Source organism: Ceratina calcarata, unplaced genomic scaffold (genome assembly GCF_001652005.2).
Source record: "Ceratina calcarata isolate Rehan_Ccalc_2016 unplaced genomic scaffold, ASM165200v1 scaffold259, whole genome shotgun sequence".
NCBI lineage: Eukaryota > Metazoa > Arthropoda > Insecta > Hymenoptera > Apidae > Ceratina > Ceratina calcarata.
In genome coordinates this window covers 84,723-105,880 of record NW_017148003.1, presented here as the reverse complement: position 1 = coordinate 105,880, position 21,158 = coordinate 84,723, and the positions used below count along the sequence as shown (strand labels likewise).

Below are 21,158 nucleotides of genomic sequence, written 5' to 3'. Positions count from 1 at the left end.
TCAATTATATTTCCAATGTAATCTTTAAATGTAAAATGAATATACAACTTTTCTATTTTAATTGTACAACTTTTATTAAAGCTACACGAATTAAGATCATATATAATCTTTAGTGTGACAAATGTGTCTCCAAACAGTTGATAACAATTAAATTGATACATAAAAAATCGATTATAAATTAAGTTGTAATGAACATAACGTACTATATTCATCTTTGAGTTGCAAACAAGTTCTTCTACTTTGATAACTTGTGTTCTATACTGATCAAAGTAGTAAACTTAGTCTCAAACCTTGAATAATTAATCATAACGAATATTATAAGACAATCATGATTTTTCAGTTACGTATGTCGGTTATAAAGCTTGGAACAAAACTGTGCGTTACACAATCCTAAATATAAACATGAACACAAATATGAAAAATAAATAAGAGGATCTTCAGAGCAGGAAACATAACCACGAAGGAGTTCTTACAATGAGAACAGCAAAAGTAACTCGATTAGTTTGACAATAGATAAGGTACACTATCATCGCGAACCGCGAGACGACGAGACGAGGTCGCCTAAGTGATTAGATAAACGGTAAGTAAAGGCAAATAGCTTACGAGATTGTGAGCCTCCTCCTTCTCGCAGTCAGCCATTTTTCTCTATCACTGAGTAACCAAATAGTGCTTTCCTCACTTGCTTCCTGATTGTAAGAACTTACACCTTCAGTTGTTTAATTTTTAATAACTAATTTCCACTTTTCTCCCTTCGGTCAGTCTCATTTACTGCTCTTCCTTTGAATGAGCGCTAACTTGTCGTGGTTAAAACTGCAAAAGATAAATATCGTCATCTCTCACAATGTTAAATCCTGCGATCTTACATACATAGATAAATCGTTATCGTTACAAGATATTCTAATTCCAATCTAGGATTAGCTTGAATTACTAATTTGCACACCAACGAAACAGTTATAAATTTATTGCCACATTGTTCTTAACACGAAACAAGTAAAATCAAATATGTTCATTAACTGGGATGATAACCTGACTGAAATTATTATTCATTTAATTTAAATAATTATTTGTTTTGCACTCTTAAAAATGTATGCTATCCGTCGTACAGTAAAAATATATGTTATCCGTCGTTCCTTGTTCTTCATTAATCCCTTTGAAGAAAGAATTCCAATAATTATGATCGAACTTCACTTAAAAGTACATTTGATTTACAAATATATAAACAATTATTAAACGTCATAAAACTCTATTATTATTAATTTGTACTTTTAATTGAATTTTGTATATAAACTTATTTATTTCCAGACGTTTTTGTACAAAAGTCATATATAGAATATAAATAATTGATTTCTTTCAATCCAATTCTTTTTGTAAGCGACTTATTGTAACTGAGCACAATGAGCCTGAAATTGTATTATGATTTGTTGTCGCAACCGTCCAGAGCTCTTTACATATTTTTAAAAGTATGTAATATTCCATTTGAGGGGAAATTGGTAAATCTGGGCAAAGGTGAACATCTTACATCAGAATACAAAAAAGTTAATCCGTTCCAAAAAGTACCAGCTATTGAGCATAATGGTTTGAATATGTTTGAAAGGTATTGTTTTGTAGTAATTTTTCTACAAATGTTCTTAATACAAAAATTGTTAGATGCTATGTAAATTAAATTTCAACTTATAATTCAATATAAATGTATAGGTGATTCTACCTTATTCAATAAAAAAAATGTAAATGCCTCTATATAATATGCTAAAATGACTAAGATCTATACTATGCAGATTATGTAATTTCGGATCCTATGGGATTACTGTTCTATAAAAGTGTACACTAATCCTATACAAAACTTTATTTGCTTGTTAGTATTAATTACATAAATTATACGGAGGAACTTGTATGAATTCATATAATTACATGAATAACTTCACAATTTTTAATCCAATTAAGATAGATTATCTTTCTTATAGTGTCGCTATTTTAAGATATCTCAGTAGAGAATTTAAATTATCTGATCATTGGTATCCTAAAGAATCTAAATCCCAATTAAAAGTTGATCAATATCTCGAATGGCAACATCTTAATACTAGATTTAATTGTGGTTCCTATTTTCGTATACAGGTAAAAATTAAGCACAAAGTGATATTAAACATTTTCTAATTAATTCATTAACTTTCTTAGTACATTTTTCCATTGTATTATAATTATAGTACCTAATACCACTTTTAACTGGACAACCAGCTAGTGAGGAAACATTATCAAAGTACAAAAGACATATGATTGAATCGCTCGATGATTTAGAAAACGTTTGGTTAAAAGAAAATGACTTCTTGACCAGTTCTGAAATTAGTATTGCTGATATTCTTGGCTCGTGTGAGGTGGAACAAGTTCGTAAGTAATATGTGAAACTTTTATAAATCTATAATCGTAAACATAACTATAACTGTAATGTTAAAAATATTAACAATACGATTTTTAATTCCAGGTATTACAGGATATAATCCACAGGAAGGCAGGCCTCGTTTGGCGGCTTGGATGAAAAGAGTTGCAGATGAAACAAACCCTCACTATCAAGAAGCGCATGCATTTTTAAACAAGCTTGCGAACAAAGCGAGCCAGAATGCTCTGAAGAGTAAAATTTAATTATTTCTACAGGTGTTTGATTATTTCTCAAAGATATTTCTATGGGTGATTGTACGAGTAAGACTGTATCAGTGAGACCGTAATAATTAGTCGAAATTGTTACAATGTTATCCTTTATGATTTTACAAAGATTACGTACGTTATTTTCTATTATAAGTTTAAGGGTAATTAATTATTATATCTATAAATGAAATATGCATGAACATGAAATTTCAAGTAAAAGCTTTATGGCGAAAGTTATGTAAAGTTGTACATAAGTATAACATATGTTATTATTGAATTTTTATATTGTATTTTTCTAACTAATTGTAACGCATAGTGCTATTTTCTGCGACTGTTGAACGGTATTTTATATAAATGCATTTTACTCGGATTTGTGTGTACCTAAATAAAAACCTGTTAAATGCAATAAATCAAGGTTTAATAACACAATTTAATTTAAAGTATACAAGGTATCTGGCTATTAATGAAAAGAATGTTAACGTCCAAAATAAGAAGTATAGATACTAAAAGTGAAATGATAAAATGATTTCATACCAATTGGATTAGTCTTCGTTTATTCCTGTTCTTCAATGTAAGGCAACATCCGCAACCGAAGGTTTTATACTTACCCATAAATACTTCTCCGTATTTCTTTGTTCAAGTGAAAAAACCGCAATTTTACTATTGCTATTACTGCAAGGACTATAAAGATTAACTAAGCGAAATTGCATTTGATCAAGGCGAAACAGAAGTGACTTCAATCGAGACCGATCAATCTCGGTAGCCTTCGTCTCGTATTCTTTTTCTTCGTAACATGTATTCGATCCTAGATTTTCGTGCAAACGAGTTACTTACGTCGCGTCGCGTCAGCCAACTTTCTCCATCGATGGGGCCAAGTGTCTCGCTCGCGGTTCAGAAGAAATGTCTATTGCGGAAATGCAATCTCGCCCGAGAGCGGCATTTCAATTCGAAACCCCTCTTGACCGATCGTGACTAGTGTTGTCTCCCTATTGCGACAGAACATAGCTGCTCGTTACCTCTCTCATGTACATAGATGCGGCTGCACGACCTTTGCCGTAAAGTTGCGCGATTGAAAGAAAATGAAGAAGAAGAAGAAGAAGAAGAAGAATTATGGAAAGCATGTGCACCGCTTTGCCTAGTCGAGTCAAATTTAACGATTATATCTGCGATCAGATAACAAGGCTTGATATGCCCCATGATGAAAAGATAGTACATCTTCCGAATCACGTATTACCATTTATTAAGCGATGCAAATTAAATTTGTTTACATGGATTTTCAAGATTATCTTTACTTAATTTTATTAACAGTAGCTCAGATATGGTGTATGTTAAAAGACTAAAAGTCAATAATCAATGATTTACGTAACTTCTATTTCTTCTTATGAGATAAAATACCTGTATATTCTTGTCCATCAATGAAAAGTGGGACAGGTTTATACACAAACTTAATTATATTCTCATATATTTCAGGCTTTTTATGTGCACATCGATCAAAGGTGAGAAAGTGTGAATCATTCTTATAAATATTTATTGCATAAGAATAGATATTGATAAACGCTGATTTTTGTACATACACGTGTTCCCATAAAGGGTAACAGATACATTATTAACTTCGTAGAAAGTATTTGCATATTTGTTAAATTGTTAATGTATTCGTGAAGTACGACTAGTAGTAATAGAGAAAGAGAAGGACGAGGAATGCACGCAAAAGGAAATACATCCATCGACATGTATGCATATACGTTATCATACTTAATGCATGTTTGTCCTTTCTCCTCATATGATGCAATGACCCATCTTCCTTTTCCGATGACGCGATTCTTGTTTTCTTCAATCACTGAAAATTCTTACGTGAAATGACAAAAAATGGTATATTTTTATCTCTATAAAGCCATAATATAAGGTAGATAATTTTTTAATTTGTTTTGTTCTATAGAATATTAAATGCTTCTATATTATTGCAATTGTATTTCGTGAAACATATAAAATCTTTCTATTTAAATTTGGTCTAAATTAGCATGTGGTGAAACGAAGGAAATATCAATGAATATTTGTGTCTAATACAATGTGTATACTATAAATGAAATACATATAGATGGAAGATAAGCGAAATCAGCATCTAGTTAAGACGAGGAAGACGTTAAAGCTGGGTGAAGAGGGTGATCCTCGGCGTCTAGTTACATTCTCCGCGTTACCGTCGAATCATCACATCATCAGTGAGTACGTAAAGATTATCTGTGATGTAATTGCGCATCTGGCACCAGCATATTGTCGACGCGTGTCGAGAAGAGAATAAACGAAGCGAAACAACGCTGCTGCCTGGCCGCGCGTTGACATTTCTGCAATTTCACGCGATTTTTTATCGCGGTTTGTGGCTACGCAAATTAACTGTGCAATTATCGCCCCGTTCTCTTATGCCACTACTCAGATTCGAGTATCTCGATCTTTCTATGCACACATTTTCTCATAATCGTACAAATGCTAATGAGATACCCATGGAAGCAAATGCTGTAAATGCATCGCAAGTTTCGTCGATTTCTCGTAGATAAAGAAGCATAACATGATTTATTTTAACTTTTCAATAGGAACCATTCAAAAATATTGCTTGCATATTTCAACTTGATGTTCACTTGACTTCTTTTATTAAACACCGGACTTTTATGGAAAATCATATTTTGTGAACATAGAGTGAACTAAAAATCCGTGCATTTTTTTTTGTTGTTTCAGCTTGTATAATTTTTTGACGTTAATAAAGATACTTTATATACAAGGGTTGTATATCATTTTATAGCTTTTGAAAAGTTATTTAATATCTACGCATTANCGTCTCAGTTCGTACAGCGCAAAGATGATTCAAAAAGTTGAATGAAAGAATTTTATTTTAAAATATGCATTTATTATTTATCAATAAATTAATTGTAACTTAAACAAAAAAACAACACATGAACTTTTGATTTACCCTAATATTTTGAGAAATGTAATTCATTTACACTTGTCATAGAATAATAAATTTGTGTAAAGGCTTTGTGTATGTTTGAAGATTATGCAACAGGTGTTACAAGTACATTTTCTATAAATGCATAAAAATCCTCAGTTTACTTAAAAGAATTACTCAATATGTACTTATATACAATTTCGTAATTTCTGTTCCTCTGCTGTTGTGTAAAAATGAATTTTCATGTGTGCACGACATAAAAATTGCGATAATTTACAAATAAATTTCGTCATAATCTTTAATGAGAAAGAAGATAAATATAATCCTCGAGGTAACTTAAGAAAACGTATTTATTATATACGCTTATGGAAGAGATAATCTGCAATTATATTTGTAGTAACTACGTTCAATTAATCATTGAAATATTTCCATATTTCATTCTAAAATTAAGTTAAAATTATATATCGTACGGAATCATCGGAAAATCGATTGCGTTGCATCGACAGAAAAACAATATTATTATTTTCAGTTGGTTTCCAGCAATGATCACAACAATGATAATAACATTTACGTAGTTAACGCGTGTTACGTTAATTTAGTTGAAAGTACACTTATTCAACCTTGAACGCTTATATATATATACATATAATCATTCATTGCAATAATCACTGATTCTAATGATGAAAAAATGACTATGCTGAAGCTGTGGTAGCTGTGATGGTTGAATGTCAGGCTCGAAACCTGTCGGTCGCTGTGGTTCCATGACGGCTTCCGATCGTAGGATACGTCTACCTACTGAATATTTAAAATCGATTTTCTCAAAAACAAAGTCATACACAAAAATGTTTTATTTTCATCTCATTCTTTAATATAGAATCACTCCATTTTCGTTTGTATTATTAGTTACTGACCATCCTATATATTATATCTTATAAAATCCATATTAAACACAGAAGGTAAGGTTTCTTATTAAATGACAGGCGTTACGATCAAATTCAATAATAAATTGGTCAGTTCGCATTTGCATAAATACTGCATGGAAAATCGAACTTGACAACTACGTGAAAAACATACATCATGTATTCCTGTTTTCTCATGTTTTCCTAACACGCTACGTGATATTTAAAGATTACGTAAAATCAATTGTTCTATCTGGCAGTCGCAACAAGATCAGAAAGAACGGAACGCGATTCCCAGTGGAATCTCCATCTTTGCTACCTGTTCGAGTTGAATTTTGCCCACTTTAAACCTTCTATTTTTCCTCGGGAGCGCAGCAAAAGTTCGAACAATACTACGATTTTAGAATAAGAAAAATCGTTTTCTATTATTATAACCGAGTGGGAATATTTTGCTCAGGCCTTAATACTCTTCTTGGATAGTTATGTACACGTGAACTGACATTTAACCGGTATCTCCAGCACGGTCTCAATCTCAACGCTTCTCATTACGCATCGAAATCCCTTTGAACGTTCCTGCGGCATCCGCTTGAAAATAATCGTCATCAAATATGGAAACACAACCGACAGCTTCTTAAGAGCTGCGAATTGTTAATTATTTACCTACGAATGAAGAGCTCGTCATTGAAACATCTTTATGCAGTCGTTAATACATACAAGAGTGTATGATTAGGGAGAAAATATGCATTTTTTTCTTAACATCAGAGTTTCAGAATTTCTATATGGTTTAAATGACTGATCGACTTCTTCCTCTTTCTTACTTTCTTACAGAAACTTGATATTAAGGGGTAAAAATGTCCAAGCGGTATTGTCGTTGCGACACACGACTCCGAAAGTACAATCGAAGTAGAAGAGGCAGTTGCATACGCAAGCGCGAATTTCGTTAGCGAAACTATGTAGCCGCGGGGTAGAGAAAAAGAAGTGAAGGGAAAGGAGGCGAGATGCCTGAAGACGCGTCTTCTAGCCGAAGGCGTCCTCCGCGTCGTCTTCTGCTTGAAATGGCAAGGTCACCGGTAGTTACGTCACTAACTTTCCTCGGGTCCCTCTCAACGCGCACAAACATGCGAGAAAAGCAAATGTCACAATTACCAAGGACGTTTAGCCGACACGATGCCTCGGAGGCTGCGGCGACCAAACGACCGATTGTAAAACCGCGTTTACGTCAAGTAATTTTCGGCTTCGTCAACTAAATTCAGTCTTCACGATTGTTCAGGTGAAACAATCGATACTCATATCTTCATGATAGATTTATTCACGTATTCTAAATAAACTTTAGGTTGTATGAATCGTAAAATTTCTGCCAAAGTTTAACACACGTAATAAAAAGCAATGAACTTTTAGAAAGAATGATAATTACAGAAGAGTAAGGTTTATAAAATTGTTCGGCTTGTTTTAATAAAACATTATATTATAGAATTATATTATAATATATTATAGAATTAATTGTAATTACTAACGCTATGTTTATAGAAGAACAACACTTGTACATACTTTTTTATTGATATTCAACGAAATAATTAAGGGAATTGATAAGGAATACTGGTATCTTATTTAACTCCTGGTGCGAAAGGATTTGAACAAGAAGAAACGGAAAAGATTAAAAATTCTCATAGATTCGGCTTTCACGTCCGACTGTTCACATCGGGTAACCAGTGTCCTACGCCTGTGCATTGATGAATCCTTCGGTATTATCCGGGTTACGAAATAGCCAACATCATGTAAGCGGCTGTTTCACGTCTCTTCATCACCAAGAAGAGTAAAATGAAATTACTGTTATGTACATGTTGTCATGTTTATCATTGATTTAATTTAATAATGCTACAGTGCGATTTTTTACGAACGTTAATGATTAAAAAGGTCTCAGTTGATTCTTGGTTTCGTTTGCACTTCACGCAATCCGTTAGAAGGTCAATAGAATTCAGATAGATAGATAGATAGATATATGTATGTATTCTTTGTCTAAGTAACATTCTATAAACATACGTACGTATATCTTTTAACCGTGTCATTCAGATATTACAATCAAACAATCTCCCAGGTGGACTTTGCCATTAGGAACTTCGTCTGGGACATGCGAAGGCAATTGTTCCTGCTCATTCAGAGTATATGTGAGTCTAGTCACGTCAAGTTCATCTATGTTTAGATCACAATAACGCTCACCTTGTAAAGTGAACCCCGTGTTAAATGGAATACGAGTAATCGAAGAGTAAACGTCCTATGAGTTTAATGTTATGAATTGCAAATATATGTAGGCACTGCATCTAATAAGTATAGGTGAATAGCTCTAAATGAGAATTAAAAATTGTATAAATCATCGCATATTTGCGTCGAACTTTCAAACACTTGGTTGTTAACATTCCGGGATAATTGCAAAATTAATTCATCCGCGAAGAAACAATGAAAATTTAATATTCTAACTACGGTAGACTGTATTTTATCCGGTTTCATTTAACCAGTTACGTCTACCGGTTGGAAACAATTAACCAGCAGGTATAATTGTTTATACAATCGCTCATGCGGTGTTCTGTGCGTGACTCACAGTACTTTTATCATTAAAAGATTGTATTCCTTCGACTTAATCTCAAAATGTAAATAGCTTAATGGGAAGCGGAAGTAATTATCTATTTTGGAAGAATTTGTTCAGCGAATGTTGTAGATAAATAGTTAATTGGGAATAGACGTAGGACATTCATTACGAGGGTGAGTAATAACAGTGAAGAAATTAAATGCCTTTTAAAAGCAGTTACGAAGAATGAAATTACATTGTATCGTATTATAAAGATACGGCAACATAGAATTAGTAAAACCTCTAATTTTATAATATAGCATTGAACTATTAGCAAACCTAATAGTAGTAACTGTATAATAAGGTATCCGTATCAAATTAGGTAATATGATAATGTGATATTTCCCAAATCATTAATTTATTAAATTGTCTATTATAATAGTTTAAAATTTTACGAATAATAATAATTATTATTATCCAAAAGATTTGAAAGTAAAAAATATTTATTTGACTTGCATATTTGCATTTCGGTGAACTTTATAGCTTCGAGTTTTCTACGTACACGTAACGCGGCTAGGATGGTTCATACTTAAGCTTGAATTAAGTAAGACGCTTTATGACGTAACACGTGAAATGTATTTGCTATAATCGTATACCGTTTAGACACGTGAATGAATGTGCATATACATATCTCCCTACAATCTTCCCTTTTACGTTCGATTTAAAAGTCATCGCATGTAGCAGTTTGTTGACACAGAAACATCAAACGATAATTATGGTAAGGTTCTACGTACTCTAATCGTCCTAATGGTTGATCTTCGACCGTATGCACCTTTATCAAAGAGAGTGGGATTATAATGCCTACTCTCACAGCTTAAATCTTGTCACCATTCACTTTTACCATTAAAAATTCTGTACCTCTCATTTTCTATATTTTTATACGATTCGAGCAATTTTTAAAAGTTATCACTTTTATGGTTCACGAAATGTTTCACATTTTAAGGGAAATCAATAATGAAAATAATGCATTCTAAATTATATTAGGACAGTAGACAGTTCAGAGCCTAGGGGATGAAAATGAAAAGTAGTTTTATTATAAATTTCTTAATAAGTACGGAAGTATCATTTCTTCAGTTTCTGTATTTTGTTTTTTAAACATGTGTATTGAATCCTTCTTTAATTGGTAGAAATTTTACGTATCAAATTTTGGCAATTAAATTAGCGAAATCAAAGACGATGACCAATCGCGAAAGCGAGCTGACGAATAAATACTCGACTCTCGATAATAAGAGTAGGAACAAACACGAAGCGAAGAATGTAAACGGGTCCTCTGTGGACGAGAGACACTATCGCGGATGCATCCTGACACGGCCAGGGGAGAGACAAAGTCCTAGCCAAGAGATTCGCGCATCTCTCGGCTGGTTCTAATGCCAGGTGGGGATGCAACACCCGCGATTTTCCGGCTATATAAAGCCAGAGATGCGCCGTGAATCCTTGGTATCACGTATCGGTCGTCGTTTAAGGACGAAAGGAGTACCAATTATCCGTAAACGAAGACGTTCTACAATGAAGACGGTGGGTTCCGCGGGGTCTGACCTCAGAAGAGAGGAGTCGATCTCTTCTTTTCTGCACGTTGCGCGAAAACGCGTTCCGCGACTTCGACCGGTGAACTAAGTAGTCGTAGATTTCGATCGCAGGCTCCAAAACTTTTCTTTTAACAGTGAAAGTGAAGAGTACTGTGATAATTGTGCGTGCGTGACGCACCGATAATTAAAAGGGTACATCACCGAAAATGTTGACTCATTTTTCCTATGGTAATTACTGAGTAAAATATCGAGGCTCTTTTCAACTCGGGCATCATTTTACGTTCATACAGTTTTTTTTTTATTTAAAATTACAAATTTTAACGAAATTATACAATGTTGTTATATTATTATTGCTTATTCCATTTTTATGTCTTATCTCTTCCTATATGAATGGACTTACAATTTTGATATGATGGAAAAGCAGTGGCCTAAAAGAAAATATTTCTCTTATTACGAATTCAATAAATTACATAGGAATAAAACTATAAGATAAAATATGGCAAGACATGACAATGTATCATCTGTTCATTTTACAATTGTAAGTAATAAAAAGTGTATCAGAATGTAAGTAAAAATTTACCTTGACGCGGTTTAAAAGAATCTATATTTTACTAATAATGTGTGATTATCATGAGAAGAAAATTGGAGGCGAACAGGATGGTGTGCCCCTTATCAGAAAGAACTCTCATACTTTTCAGTTTTAACAATACTTTTATTATGCATTGGGTAAATACTCGAATTTAGACTTTAAAGAATTCGCTGGCTTAGTTCGAATAGCGCGAGCAGTACCTAAAAGAATGTTTGGAAAGGTCCGGGTTCGCGAGCTCCGACCGAACCGATCGGCCGATTACCTGTATGTTACATAATGTGGCTTAGAGGTCAGTGGTGATGAACTCTGAAATTGAGTAAACTTGCCGAATTTCGCACTATATGCACTTAAAACATAGAGTACATTTTTAATGAACCGACATTTACTAAAAAAAATTCTTAAACTGCAATCAGTTACAAACATAACACGCTTACAGTAGAACTTTACGTAGTTGAATTCGCTGGGGGATGACAGGAGACATGAATAGAAATCGGGACATTTACTATAACTAGAGTGACGAACTGCGTTGTTAGATCAGTTTTAATTAATCGGACACTCGCTAAAATTTTAATAAAACAGAATTGGAGTTCAGATATGAGTTTTACTTTAACACATTTTAATATTTATTTAAAGCAGAAAGGAATGTCAGATTTTAGTAGATCTAAGTGTGTAAAATGGTAATAAGAATAACAATGGATAAAACTTAAATTCTTTTGTTAACTCTTTTTAATGCAGATTATCATCTTCGCGATAGCGATAGCGGGAGCTCTGGCGGCACCCCAGAATCCAAATGACATCACGATCATAAAGCAAGAAGAATCGAATAATATTGGGGTGGGTGGTTATCACTTCAGTTACGAACAGAGCGACGGACAAAAGAGGGAAGAAACCGCTGAATTGAAGAACGAGGGAACGGACGACGAATCCCTCGACGTTACTGGCAGTTTCACCTTCACGTCACCGGACGGGCACACGTACAGGTGAAAGATTTGCAAAATCTACGTTCGTTCCAATGATCGTCGAAAATATAAAAATGTCAATTACGTAATTTGTACGTCGTTTAAAGGGTTGACTACACCGCCGACAAGGATGGTTTCCACCCCACTATCAATCTCGTTAAATAAGAATGTCTGAGAACTTAAGTTCCGTGGTAACATTGTCTAGGACCTAGGATTTTCCGACCATCGGCATACGCCAATATAAAAAGTGCATTAGGATATTGCATAGATATAAGTAGACTTTACAATCGTGTGGCACACGATTCGCTACTCAACATTTTTAAAAATATTGAGCACAGATTTAAAATGGATTGCATCTTTCCTGAATATTGTTCATTATTGAAATATGTATATCCAGTACATTTTTATTCCAATTTGCGACTTGAAGCAGAAATATTACTGATCGAAACAATATATGCAATCGTTCGATACAGCAAAGAAGTGTTGAGCTATGAGGAAATGGAAAATGATAAAAGATTATCATAAATGTTACGAGTGAAACGTGTGCCAACGTGTAAAGCAAGTTACTTTACATAATTTTGATCAGAAACTACTGATAAACATTTTGAACGAGAGGCGTTACAAGTTCCATTTTATGAGAGGCGACGACGAAGCGCTCATTCACCCAATTTAGAATACTAAATATGTGAATACGAGTAAACAATTTTTGTATACAAATATTTACCGTATGCATGTAACAAAGCACCGCTCGCGTAAATAAATACGTACACAAATAAAACGCATGTTCATTACGATTTGCAAACCTTCCTATGATCTTCTATTTCCATTCATAGCTATAATTAGATCGTGCAATAGAAGTTTCTACTAGGAAAAATAATAATATATCATACATCATCTACTGGTGGAGCAAGAGGACGCAATTTTTTTATTCTTCACTTTTGTCTTATTTTGACTTGTAGAATCACCCCTCAAAATTTTTCCCAACAGTAGCCGGACAAGTATGTAAGTGAAGGAAAAAGATTTTCCGCCTGCGAATATTTTATTTGAAATACGTAACATCAATGGTATAAGAAAAGCATTTATACAGAAAAGTAAAAAGTATAATTTAATAGAATACAAAATCTTTATGCTGTATTAAGAACATTATATATGATATGTATACTTAACTACGTATTTGTTAGTGACTATGAACTATTGTCTGCCTATTTACAATGTAATTACGTAAATATTCCAAAATATGTAATTAGATTTATGGTAAAATCCGAACGCGCTTTTGTAATAAACAGTTTTATGATAGTTAGCTCTTTAATACTACAATCGTATTAATTTATGTGAATGCATTATAATAAGTGTACGATTCTACTACATAATCATTTACCTAACATTATTAATATTACAAAATTCATTAAGAAACTGCTCTTTATCCAGGAGGATAAAACACAATTGATTTCTCCAAGCATTTCAGATTTATTCCTTTGCCATCAATTCATTTCAATATTGAATTATGTAAAAAAAAAACAGATTATTCGTAAAACAGTGTATATCGATTATTTCTAAATTAATTTTCTATAAAGAATATTTCTTTTGTGTAAAATATATTCAACTATATCCAAGTTTTTTCCTTTAGATAAAGGTTTAAAATATGATTATTCGCCTAAGATTAATCCATGATTGAAATTGTATTATTTGTAAAATGCAACAAATAATTGTCTCCTTCCTCTTTGCTACGAATACGTTAATTTTTCGTAAATATATCTTAAATTTTCTGTATTTATAACATACAGATGTCACAAATATCGCTAATACATTATCAATTACACTTTAATTAATTGCAGTATTTAATATACACAAGTATACATTGCGTAGTTATATTGTACGCAGTGTATCAATAAATAAGCGTACTTTAGTACGCTACGATACTTATACTTTTTCAATATTGAATTATGTAAAAAAAAAACAGATTATTCGTAAAACAGTGTATATCGATTATTTCTAAATTAATTTTCTATAAAGAATATTTCTTTTGTGTAAAATATATTCAACTATATCCAAGTTTTTTCCTTTAGATAAAGGTTTAAAATATGATTATTCGCCTAAGATTAATCCATGATTGAAATTGTATTATTTGTAAAATGCAACAAATAATTGTCTCCTTCCTCTTTGCTACGAATACGTTAATTTTTCGTAAATATATCTTAAATTTTCTGTATTTATAACATACAGATGTCACAAATATCGCTAATACATTATCAATTACACTTTAATTAATTGCAGTATTTAATATACACAAGTATACATTGCGTAGTTATATTGTACGCAGTGTATCAATAAATAAGCGTACTTTAGTACGCTACGATACTTATACTTTTTTCTTAGATTACGATAACGTCAGTGGCCCGCCCCAAGTGTGGATTAAATTCAGTGTTTTGTTAAGTTTCGAACACCATTCCAATCTATCTTCTTTTGTATCAGCTGATAATAGATGCCTAAAAATAATCAATATTATTCCTACTTTCGCTGCTAAACACATTCTATTTTCACCTACGCCGCTAGAAATGGTAGTCCAAATTACTATAATGCAATTTTACACTATATAGAAATGAAACAGGGATATAAAAGACTTACCTAATTGTCATTAATGATCCATTTCTGACCATAATTAAACTTTCGGTATCCTCGGGTTCTGCGGGCCTGGTCGTTTCAAGTAAAAACGTGTGAGGCCGCGCGCAAATATCGCGAGACACTAATCCCACATTTGTTGTACTAACGTCTAAAAATAAATTACGATAAATTTTAAGTCGAAAAATGTGGTCAATTATAGAACGGGAATTTTAAGTACTTTGCAAATCTAAACTTCCGATAGGAGTCTTTTTTCGTTCGTCGTCAGGATATTTCCAGTACGACAAAGTCGAGCCTTTGAGCAAACACCATCTACGGTGCCAAGCACCGAATCCGGATACGTCTTCAAACATTGTAAGAAACCCTCTGTGCTCTACCGATACCGAAAGTTCACACGAAACGTGCATTTGCAATCGTCCTTCCAGGGGTGACTGCGATGGTACCTTGAAATATTTAATTAAAACTTGAATAATCTCTATATAACGCATTACTAATTATAATATATCTTATTTTTGTATGCATTTACTTTGTTAAGTGTGAACTGTTGCCGGTGTATCTCTTTCAAACTGAAAATAACGTAACCAGACAGCTGAAAAACTGTAGACCTAACAGCAGATGGTCCAGCCGGGCTTTGTATACTTGGCATAATCAACCGATTTTCTTGTTTTAAAAATTTTTTCGGAGTTTTGTTTACCAGCTGTAAATGATCGGACCGAATTAACACAATAATATAATTCGATAAGAATATAAATTATATTTCAAATAAATTTATGTACTTACTTTTTTGTTACAATTGCTGTTACTACTGTTACATGCATTGCCATGATTAATATGGTACTTAATTTCATGTGGTAATATTTCGGGTTGACTTTCCAGTGAATATATTTCGATAGTGATTTTAAAATCATTATTCAAATCATTCAATTTTAATGTCGATGGGAATCGAAGGCAGGAGTCGCCAGGTTCTACTGTAACTACCGGAGTAGCAATTATTTCTTCCAAATGCTTCATTAAACAAAGGAAGTGGAAACATATACCTAAAATTAAATAAAATTAATTTGTTGCTTGAAGGGATAGATTCCGAAGCTGCGCGATAATATTACTGACTATGTCCTTATATAATTAAATACTAAATTAAATCTTCTAACGTTCCATAGAAAATGAAATTGTTTGGTCCAATATTAAAAGTTATTCCGTTTTAAAATATGTTCGAATATTAATGAGAGTCACTGTATGTATTACTTACTTGTATCCATATTACGACAGTAATCTCGTTTAAGAGGCAAAGTGATAGCAGAAACTGTTAATGAGGCACTTTCTTGAATTTCCGGAGATCCAGGACTAACGGGTTTTAAAGTACCTTCTACTTTTAATCGTTGTACCTCATTTAGTGCAGCTTGTCGCCTGTGAGCTACAATGATAAGGTGTATTTCATATTGTACAACTACGTAATGATTAACGAAAATGTTTTCCTTCATAAATATGCAAGAACTTACTAGCCAAAAGCAATAATCTTTCTGCTTCAATTTGCTCCCTGGAATGATTAAACTCTATGGTAGAATTGCACAAATTTAGTGCCTGGCTAGCTTGTCCGATGATCGTCTGTTGTTTGCATATTTCATCTAACAATCGTTTCACCTTTTCTTGTATCAAAATTGCTTCGTTCTTATCATCGAGTTGTCCCGCGTCAGAACTACACGCAGCTGGCTGTTGCGTTCTAGATATTACACGTACTGGCGTTTTAGGTGTCTAAAACCAAATGGAATTGTTCACTATACGTGTCACAATTTGAAACTGACATTTCTTTAATATTAATTTACCTCCGACTGTTGTCGTCTATAAATGCTGACACTGTGCATTAAGGGTACACAATTGTCACCATCTATAATATAAGGCTCGCCTTGATTAGGGGACGTGACTTTTTTTACAGGCGAACGATACGGCGACCTAAAAAAAAATTGCAACTATGTTCTAGATTTAATTCACAACAATATTAATATCATTATTATTATTACTATTATTATTATTATTTTACCCTTCACTATATTTAAAGCTTGTCGAAGCTATTGATGGACTCTTCCCAGCTTTATTCAATTTAGGAGGTGTTGGACCCTCTTCTGTACGCGCATTTCTATTCTTCATTTCCTGCAATGCAAGACACTCGTCCAAATATTCATCCATTTCATCCAATACGGAAATATCGGAAGTTGTACTATCCGGATCCGGATCAATTGATCTCTATAAATAACGAATAAATATAAATAAATCCTCGTACACTGCAAAGTTTAATCAAGATTATTTCCATTCGATCGAACCTTTTTATTCAGAAAAGCTTGTTCGTTCACTACGCGCAAAATACTCCGACCAAGACTAGTATTTGCATCTTCAGCTTCATTGTCGCTATCAATCTGAGATTCATCATCCTATATAAATATTTAATGAATCAAATCAAAAGACAAAAAGTAATTCTATATCATTGGTTATTTGTTAATTAATTGATTGATTAATTTTCACAGAACTATCTTACTTCCACGTAATACTCGACTTCCGTTCCCGTTTCTGTGTCAGTTTTCTCATCTAAAGTTGCAGTTTCTGCCTCTGTACTGTTGATAGTATATTCTGTGTCTGTTTCGGTTTCAGTACTTTCAATTTCAGAAAGATTGGGATACAGATGCCCAGGTTTAGGTGCAGCAACGCGAATACGTTTAATATCAGAAGCAGCTGCTTTTACCTGTGTCGTTTTAGGCGGACTTCCTACAACTTTTAATTATAAAACGTTAAAACTAAATGTAAATAAATAATGTATCGTTTATCCTACGTATATTATAAGTTGTATACCTTGTCTTTTTGTTGGCGTATTTTTATTATTCTGATTTGAAGCTTGTCTTTCGCTGGAAACGTTCAACTGCGGAAGAGGTGGCGGAGGAGGTGGAACAGCATGATCCTATAAAAATGATGCACTTAACGTATTTTCCGCAAAGAATATGTTTAATTCTGAAGACTCGAACTTCTGCTTACAGGTGCCGGCGTCGGTTTCACCGGGCAAACCGGAGAATTTTTAGGCGAATTCGATTTTCCTTCGCTGCTTTCGCTGGTTCTGATACACGAACCAGCAGCTGCTTGCGCCATTTCCTTATTTCGGTTGAAACGTAAACGCAACATATCTAATTCACGTTGTCGTTCTTGATGAGTATTACGCAAAATATCGTTCTCTAATTCCTGCGTGTTTAAACCTTGTTCGAATTTCTCTCGCCTAGCAATAACGGAATTGCCAGAAATGCCCGCTTTAGAACGATCCTTGGCTGTGACAGAATTTTTTAATATCAAGTAGCTTTAAATACTCTGTTAAAAAAATATATGCAGATCGGCATCATGCCGATACGGATCTGTTTCCACATCCGTAGCTATCTGTGCCCGCATTTAACTTCCGTTTTGGAAGTGGTGTCATCGTATTGATGCCGATCTACGTACATATTCTTTATAGAGCAGATACTGCTTCAAATCTGTTATTCTAGTTAAAAAATTGATAAACAAACGTAAGTAGATTCATAACCCACGTACCTCCACTATTTGTTGCTGCTGAGGCGCCCTTATCTTTTTCTTGTAACTTTTTCATCGGTACAGACATGGTAAGGGGGGCCTTGGGCAATAATGGAGCCTCGCCTTTGTTTCTCTCAAAAAGTGCCATCCTCTCGGAGAGCGTCATTTGGATAGGATCCTTCGCCTTTGACTCTGTATTTTTAGATTCAAATAACGAAGCTTTACTCAAAACTGAGCCTGGACTGGACTGAATAGGACTCTTGGGAGAGCCATTGAAACCGAATCTAGGCGTCAATCGGGTGCCATTTGAATTTGGTGTTGCGTTTCTCGAGGTTTTCTCCGGCGTGTTAGAATTTTTGTTATTGGTGAATTTCGAAGAATCATCTGGTTTTCTGATATTTCGTTCTTCGTCAATCGTCGGGACGGCATTCCGCTGATTCTGCCGATGTTTAGGTGATGATCCTGCATCCTTGCCCTGAGAACAAGCCTTATAGTCATATACAAGGCGACTATTGCTTTTTGTACGATTAAAGCCTTGAGCCTCCTGTAAATAGCATTTTAATTCAACTAGTTCAACATTTTATAATGTTTTCTCCATTCTCCATTATATCTATACAACCAGTACAAATAGCAGGATCAGAAAATAAAAACATGAGTGATAATATACACTATTAAGTACTTTTACAGAAAAACTGTAAACAGCTTTAGTTACATCGAACAAAAAAGTAATGCTCGAAAGTGAATTGATTGCTAACCAATGTTTCCAGTGTAGTTTTATCCCACTTCAAATGCTTGGTAGATGAAGATTCTTCATTCTTAGAGCATGTCCCTTTGCTATTTCTCTGCCCCTTGTTGTATCCACTTGTACTCGGTTGAGGGTCTGAACCAGATCTTATTTGTTCATTTATCTTTGCATGTATTTTGTCTACTTTACTATCTACTTGTTTGACCTATATAAATATTAATGTTGTTCACTTGATTCTCTAAGACATTTTAATAGATATAAAACGTCTGTAATTTATTTACCAATGTTGGATGTGATAAATCATCCTCCCAATTATTAATCGTTGAGGCAAGAGCTGCTAATCTGTCAAGCCTAGCACCTTTTTTAAGTGTTTTTTGTTCAGTGACTTCTTCTTCTGCACTAAATTTCTCTTCTGTTCTGTGAATAGGAGAACTCAGTTCTCTGCTACTGTCATCTATTAAAAAGAAAATAATTCTTTACAAGCTTTAATTTAAAAGTACAATCATTGTCCCATGATACTTCATTGTTGAGTAATCATCTTTCAAACTCAATTAATTTTCGACACAAATTTCACAGTCATAATTTCTTTTATTTGCGTATATATTATTTTAGATAATATGCATTCATATTATCATATTTTATTATTTTCAACAGAATATCAGGTAAGGTGAGATAAAAGTAAATATAATGACAAATCAAAACAATTCCCGCAGCAGCTTATGTTTACAACTCACACAGAACAAGGTACACATATGGATGGAGAGTCAAGTAGTGTAAGAAACCAGTTTGAACTGAAATGTGTAGGTGTACTACATGTAATATGGCTTACCTGAATATAGTTTGCCAAGCCTTTGAAGCTTTGACCTCACATTGTAAAGACCGATCTCCCCATTCTCTTTATCTGTCTGTTCATCATTCTCATTGACAAAATTTTTGGATACAGATTTTCTTGGAGACTTCGCTACAGGTGTGGTCTCCACTGGTATTTTGGCAGGGGATTTGGTTGGAGTTTTACTCTTCACTTGAAATTAAAAAAACAGAAACATATATAGAAAAAGATGAACATTATAATATTATGAAAATATATATAAATAAGGATCACTACAGTTTTATATATAAAATGAAATAAAATATTTGAATTAAACAGTAATACCTATGGCCTGAGCTAAAATAGCATTTGCATCCTTCAAAGGACTACGCCTCTTTTTGACATCATGCCCTGCATTTGATAATTGCGTATCTAATTTTTCTCTCCTTGCTCTGGCACGTTCTAACATTCGCTATTTAATTGAAGAAAATCCAATTGTTACAATGTACATAAAAAGCTACAGAGAAAAAAATAGGATACTAACATAAAAAATACTGAAATGAGAATCAAAAACAGATGCTAATATAAATTTTATCGGGGAAAGTTTTGTTAAAACTGAACGTTCAGTTTAACATTTTCCTTCAAATTTAGAAAACGTGTTTTCGCTATATGTGCACATTGCGAACGAACGAAAGGGCCTTACCTGAGTGAAGGGGTCCATTGTATGGTAAAAGGATCTGTCCTAATCTCCAACCGACGCTTTCTAATTATTTTTAAAATATCAACACGAGCTACGCTTCACGAAATTTTACACACTCGATGATAATGTAAAGCAAGATATAAACGACAGATTGCTATAAGAAACAGGATGGTGTATTTACGTTACGCGAGAAAAACAACGTTTTCTACGATTCAAACATGATAGCGAAGCGCCGTTAAAACACCAACCGAAGCACTCGGCTCTGACATCAGTTGGAAGAGATTGGAGCAACTGGCGGTAACTGCAGATCTGTAAACGGCAACAAACCTTTCTCCGCGGTGGGGCAAAGTACGTTTGCATAGGAGAATTTGAAATGCTACGTTTTCATTGGTCGTCGAACGAGAAATGTTTTGCCGTGATAAGTCTGAGTGCCAAAAAACATAAAAAAATGGTAAGTTTCAAACAGCTTGGAAAAACAATCTCAGTTAACACATTCATAACATTAGATGTGCTATATTGAACAATGGCGAAAATACATATAGTAAATAGAGAAACAATTTAATCGTATGGCCTAAGGA

At 33.6% G+C, this 21,158-nt stretch overlaps 4 protein-coding genes across 8 annotated transcripts in view; 2 read left to right on the top strand and 2 right to left on the bottom strand.

The window, feature by feature from the left end:
- Positions 1–639, bottom strand: part of rogdi (rogdi atypical leucine zipper) — a 4,781-nt gene extending 4,142 nt beyond the window's left edge. Inside the window, exon 1 of the mRNA XM_026812121.1 lies at positions 604–639. Within this exon, the coding sequence (XP_026667922.1) occupies positions 604–639 (36 nt within the window). The remainder of the gene's footprint in view (positions 1–603) is intronic.
- Positions 286–3,066, top strand: LOC108623276 (glutathione S-transferase theta-1). 2 transcript variants are annotated; one of them, XM_018021674.2, is made up of 5 exons: positions 286–580; positions 1,303–1,594; positions 1,962–2,112; positions 2,202–2,382; positions 2,477–3,066. In XM_018021674.2, the coding sequence occupies exons 2-5, from the start codon at positions 1,395–1,397 to the stop codon at positions 2,632–2,634; spliced, it is 690 nt and encodes a 229-aa protein (XP_017877163.1). In that variant the 5' UTR covers positions 286–580; positions 1,303–1,394; the 3' UTR covers positions 2,635–3,066. The 2 variants fall into 2 exon arrangements, with proteins under 2 accessions (XP_017877163.1, XP_017877162.1); XM_018021673.2 differs by lacking the exon at positions 286–580 and adding an exon at positions 594–692.
- A 7,435-nt stretch (positions 3,067–10,501) lies between these two features.
- Positions 10,502–12,956, top strand: CPR28 (cuticular protein 28). The gene is made up of 3 exons (XM_018021651.2): positions 10,502–10,609; positions 11,945–12,189; positions 12,276–12,956. Exons 1-3 carry the CDS (start codon positions 10,514–10,516, stop codon positions 12,331–12,333), a joined length of 399 nt encoding a protein of 132 aa, XP_017877140.2. The 5' UTR covers positions 10,502–10,513; the 3' UTR covers positions 12,334–12,956.
- Positions 12,957–13,127: 171 nt separating this feature from the next.
- The window catches only part of LOC108623271 (anillin), a 12,325-nt gene continuing 4,294 nt past the window's right edge, over positions 13,128–21,158 (bottom strand). The window contains exons 1-20 of one of the 4 annotated variants that reach the window (XR_003388935.1): positions 20,584–21,147; positions 20,226–20,352; positions 19,902–20,093; positions 19,354–19,526; positions 19,083–19,277; positions 18,349–18,871; positions 17,806–18,089; positions 17,626–17,731; positions 17,315–17,547; positions 17,103–17,210; positions 16,823–17,025; positions 16,608–16,734; positions 16,284–16,536; positions 16,034–16,198; positions 15,568–15,824; positions 15,314–15,484; positions 15,008–15,230; positions 14,794–14,938; positions 14,478–14,654; positions 13,128–14,038 (exon numbers count right to left, since the gene is read on the bottom strand). Coding sequence is in view for 3 of the 4 variants with exons in the window: in XM_018021664.2 (XP_017877153.1) it covers positions 14,546–14,654; positions 14,794–14,938; positions 15,008–15,230; positions 15,314–15,484; positions 15,568–15,824; positions 16,034–16,198; positions 16,284–16,536; positions 16,608–16,734; positions 16,823–17,025; positions 17,103–17,210; positions 17,315–17,547; positions 17,626–17,731; positions 17,806–18,089; positions 18,349–18,871; positions 19,083–19,277; positions 19,354–19,526; positions 19,902–20,093; positions 20,226–20,352; positions 20,584–20,601 (3,612 nt within the window). In the remaining variant the exon portion in view is untranslated. Of the gene's footprint in view, positions 14,039–14,114; positions 14,655–14,793; positions 14,939–15,007; positions 15,231–15,313; positions 15,485–15,567; positions 15,825–16,033; positions 16,199–16,283; positions 16,537–16,607; positions 16,735–16,822; positions 17,026–17,102; positions 17,211–17,314; positions 17,548–17,625; positions 17,732–17,805; positions 18,090–18,348; positions 18,872–19,082; positions 19,278–19,353; positions 19,527–19,901; positions 20,094–20,225; positions 20,353–20,583; positions 21,148–21,158 lie in introns of those variants that run through there. The other 3 variants (XM_018021664.2, XM_018021666.2, XM_026812114.1) reach the window with 3 other exon arrangements.

Excerpts from the sequence above, each read along its gene's own strand:
- CPR28 (XM_018021651.2), top strand. The coding sequence starts at position 10,514 with ATGCGCCGTGAATCCTTGGTATCACGTATCGGTCGTCGTTTAAGGACG. Across the intron at positions 10,610-11,944 it reads GACGTTCTACAATGAAGACG|ATTATCATCTTCGCGATAGC; the intron begins GTGGGTTCCGCG and ends TTTTTAATGCAG. Across the intron at positions 12,190-12,275 it reads CCGGACGGGCACACGTACAG|GGTTGACTACACCGCCGACA; the intron begins GTGAAAGATTTG and ends CGTCGTTTAAAG.
- LOC108623276 (XM_018021674.2), top strand. The coding sequence starts at position 1,395 with ATGAGCCTGAAATTGTATTATGATTTGTTGTCGCAACCGTCCAGAGCT. Across the intron at positions 2,113-2,201 it reads GTTCCTATTTTCGTATACAG|TACCTAATACCACTTTTAAC; the intron begins GTAAAAATTAAG and ends TTATAATTATAG. Across the intron at positions 2,383-2,476 it reads GTGTGAGGTGGAACAAGTTC|GTATTACAGGATATAATCCA; the intron begins GTAAGTAATATG and ends TTTTAATTCCAG.